At 52.7% G+C, this 4,080-nt stretch overlaps 1 protein-coding gene across 1 annotated transcript; it reads left to right on the top strand.

Annotated features, from left to right (window-relative positions):
- Positions 1 to 1,167: 1,167 nt before the first annotated feature.
- On the top strand, positions 1,168 to 3,863 carry LOC125552465 (peroxygenase-like). Its single transcript, XM_048716025.1, has 7 exons — positions 1,168 to 1,311; positions 1,511 to 1,650; positions 2,238 to 2,387; positions 2,623 to 2,708; positions 2,897 to 2,991; positions 3,121 to 3,246; positions 3,457 to 3,863. The coding sequence occupies exons 1-7, from the start codon at positions 1,226 to 1,228 to the stop codon at positions 3,593 to 3,595; spliced, it is 822 nt and encodes a 273-aa protein (XP_048571982.1). The 5' UTR covers positions 1,168 to 1,225; the 3' UTR covers positions 3,596 to 3,863.
- Positions 3,864 to 4,080: the final 217 nt, after the last annotated feature.

The raw sequence follows: 4,080 nt of genomic DNA, 5'->3' as shown, positions 1-4,080 counted from the left end.
TGATCCGGAGAGGATCCCAGTGCCGGCGGCGCCGCAGACGGCGAGGGCCCATGCGGAGGAGGTGCGGCGCCGGCGCGCGTTGCTGACGTCGGAGCAGCGCGCCAACTCGCCCAACTGGGCTCGATGGTTCGCCTTCGAGCACGAGGAGGCGAGGCGACGCGGCGTCCGTGACATCGACCACAGCCTGCCGCCGCCCCGCGCTCGTCGTCTGCGACGAGGACCAGGCGGCCAGCAAGGAGAGCGAAGAGGAGGGGTGGTGGAGGGAGGCGGACGAGGCGGCTTTCGAGGCTGCCATGGCGAAGGCCATGGCCCTCTCCGCGGCGGGCGACTGCGTCGTGTCGCTGGTGGCCCCGTCGTCCCCGCCCAATGCCGAGCCGGAGGAGTCGGCCTACCGCAAGCGCTACTCCTGGACCAGAGTAGTGCGCGAGTGGGTCAGCGCTCCGCCGATCTGGCTCGGGGCACCACCGCGTTCGGCTGGCCGAGGAGCGCCGGGAGGGCGAGTGTCTGCAGATGCTCGAGCGCAAGGCCGACGAGGAGGCGCGCCAGGCCGAGGCGGCGGCGGCAAAACCTGACATCGCCGCTGTCTGGAACACGACGTTCCCCTGGGCCGGCCCTGCGCCGACATTGTTCGACCTCACCGGTCCCGACGCAGACGCCGCCGCCGAGGACGCCTAGGGCAGCGTGTCGTCTTGTTTTTAGTGTTTTCATTAATGTAATGTGGACTTTCGCCGGTCTTCGTGGCCGGCTTTTATGTTTAATTAAATGCATATATTTATTTTCAAACTGCTCGTAATATTTTTTATGACGCGCCAACGAAATGGGTCGGGCCAACGTTGGATGCTCGCGTCGACCGAAACATAGCGCCGGACGTTTGTGTCCGCCGAGCGAACCTAAACGAATAAAAAACGAACAAAATCGTCGTCCGTTTGGGTCGCCCGTTGGCTTGCTGTAAGTAATATGGATATGAGGAAATATTAAAGTAACGCTCACACACTGACACACTCGGACTGCTCCTCCACTACCGTTAGCCCTAGTACCGTAGTACGAGTTCGTCTCAACAGAATCGCTTTGCTCACAGTAGCCCTACCTCGTGCGCACTGTTTCGGTCTTCCAGTTTGCTTCATGGTCGGTGCAAGAGGCAGTGGTAGTAGTATTATATTGGCCAGCGTCGTGGTTACGAACGTTCCGCACGAGCGTTTATAAAGAGCGCGCGGGCCTTCTTCCCATGTCGACCGTAGCACTGCTCGTACCACCACCAACTGCCGCGAGGCCCCCGGCTCTGCGCTCCCGTCACCCGGCCTTTCTCCAAAGGTAATCCTCCTCCTCATCGAATGTTTCTTTTTTTGAGTGAGTGCGTCGCGTCTTGTGCCGCTGAGCCAGCAGTGTTGGATTCCCTCTCTCTCTCTGCAGCACTGCTCCGGACGGAGCTCCCTTCTCCTGGGGTTCCGGTTCACTCACGGGCTCACAGTAACCCACAGTTCACAGATTCATTTGCTTGTTCGATCTGCAGATCCTGCAAGCTCGGCTCGTCGCGAGTAACCGCCGCCATGTCGTCGTCCGATCCGTCGCTGGCCACCGAGGCGCCCCAGGCGGCCGTCACCGGCGAGCGGAGGCTCAACCCCGACCTCCAGGAGCAGCTCGCCAAGCCATGTACGTATCTATTCCTTCTCCGTTCGCCTTGCTCCCGCTGTTCCAAATCCGAGATCCAATGCTTCTCCCCCGTTCCTTCTCGTCGGTTTGGCTAGCGAGGGGGCCGTCGGAGCGGCTGGCCGTTAGCAGCTTCGCGCGACGGCGCTTCCCGCTTCTCCGGTCGCTGCGCGGGCGCATGAGTGCTCCACCCGGCAATAGCATTTCCATTAGATACGGAGGAAGGGATAGATTTCCAGCAGGTGTTAACAACATAGCTAGACTGTCGTCCTCCATGATCGACGCCTCTGCACTCTGGTACTGTCACTCCATTTGCTACTACCATGAAAGCTTAGACTAGTCAAGCAAGCCGTACCGTCGTCGTCTCTCTGATCCAAGAACCGTATTCTAACATTCTAGGGAGTAATAAACTCGGCCGCGTTTCGTTCTCTGATGAGGCGTTTCGTCGCCAGGACCATGTTGTATTAATTTTGTGTACTCTCAGCCTCACCTTCAATGAATTAGCCACCAGAACAAGTGCAATCTACGTTTCCTCCATAAACTCTGCTGTTCTCTTTTCTCTGAGCTGAGCTCCCGTTTGTTTTGTGCAGATCTGGCCAGAGCAATGTCGGCGGTTGACCCGAGCCACCCGGAGGGCAGCAAGGGTCGGGACAGCAAGGGCATGAGCGTGCTCCAGCAGCACGCCGCCTTCTTCGACCGCAACGGCGACGGGGTCATCTACCCATGGGAGACCTTCCAAAGTACGCGCGCATCTCGCTGTCCTTGCCGATTCTGTGTCGGTCTCGTGGCACCCGTGTTGGGCAAGCCGTCAGAATCACGATTTGTTTAATCCCGATCCACCAAACGAGATTAGATTCGCCATTCGCAAAAGAGATTTGATTTGCCTTTCAATTAAAGTAGTAGACACATTTTCTTCTCCAGTCATGGTTGCCTCTGCAGCTGGAGTAAGACCTTTTTTTGTGTTAATTATTTCAGGCCTCCGAGCAATCGGGCTCGGGTCCCCTTCAGCCTTCGGAACATCCATACTCCTCCACCTCGTCCTCACTTATCCTACTCAACCGGTAAAAATGTCGTGTTATCATTTGTAATCCCACTGTAAAGAGTGTGATCTAGACGTGCTTATATTTCTTTACGGAGGGAGTAGTTTTCCTTTTATCTGAATATCACGTCACTCTCTTTTGCAAGTGACAAGAATATCTCACTTTTCCAAAGGCACATACGAATTTATCCTCTGTTTCTTTGGACGCAGGGATGGATGCCTTCCCCTCTGCTGTCGATCCATATAAAGAACATCCACAGGGGCAAGCACGGGAGCGACTCTGAGACGTATGACACAGAAGGGAGGTATGTTTGCAAAACGCACCTATGCCCGTCCTTCTGTAAAAAGATCACTTCCGGAAATGTTCCTCAAAAAAAAAAAAGATCACTTCCGGAAATGAATTTTCTAACCAGTTTTTCTTACTGTGCGTGTAGGTTTGAACCAGCGAAATTCGATGCTATATTCAGCAAGTTTGGCAAAACTCGGCCAAATGCTTTGTCAGAAGATGAGATTAAGGCCATGCTTAAACACAACCGCAATATGTATGATTTCCTGGGCTGGTAAGTGCAGCACCGAACTGGCAATCATGTTCTTCACTTATTTTTGAGTTACTCTAGACAGGCATACCTAATCAGTACACAAGACTAGACTGGAATATAATATGCTCTGATAATTTCATTCCAAGTATGTTCCATTCCGAGCCTATCTGTCCTTCGGAAAGTAATTTCTGAATACTTTGTCACTCAATGTCAATGATCTTCTCCACGCAGGGCCGCAGCCAACCTCGAATGGAAGCTGCTGCACAAAGTGGCAAAGGATAAAGAAGGCTTTTTGCAGCGAGAAATCGTGAGGGGCGCCTTCGATGGCAGCCTGTTCGAGCGCCTGCAGGAGAGCAAGAAATCTACCTGAATGTGGCAGTGAGCCGCGTGGAGTCGTCTATAAAACATCTGCACTGGAAATTTGGAAAGCCTCCCTGCATTGCAGTTTGAATTGTGTACGTGAAATAAGAAGTGTTTGGCCTGTCTACGGCGGCCTAAACATCTTCATTTGTATTGTCATTTTGAACTGGAATTTGTACTGTTATTGGTAGCAGACGGAAGGTGTACAGTGGGACTTTGTAATGTGCACTCTTGAATCATCATTACCTTGCATAATATAGGCGTGTGTTGTCTTTTTATTGTCGTGTGAAGGCGTTTTTTTCTGAGGGATCGTGTGAAGACTTTCTTAAACTGGGGCCATCACTATTGTAAGAAACTTAATCATTTCCGGTTCAACTTTGAGAGATGTGATTTCTTGGATTGCCCTCAAATTTGATACGCTAAAATATCCTAGGAACAAGGGTAGTAATTGTTTTTTTTCTGCAAATAAGGCCCTATGTCTATTTTGTATTAAAG

This window comes from Triticum urartu, chromosome 4, assembly GCF_003073215.2.
Source record: "Triticum urartu cultivar G1812 chromosome 4, Tu2.1, whole genome shotgun sequence".
Lineage (NCBI taxonomy): Eukaryota > Viridiplantae > Streptophyta > Magnoliopsida > Poales > Poaceae > Triticum > Triticum urartu.
This window is presented reverse-complemented; position numbering and strand designations above follow the sequence as displayed.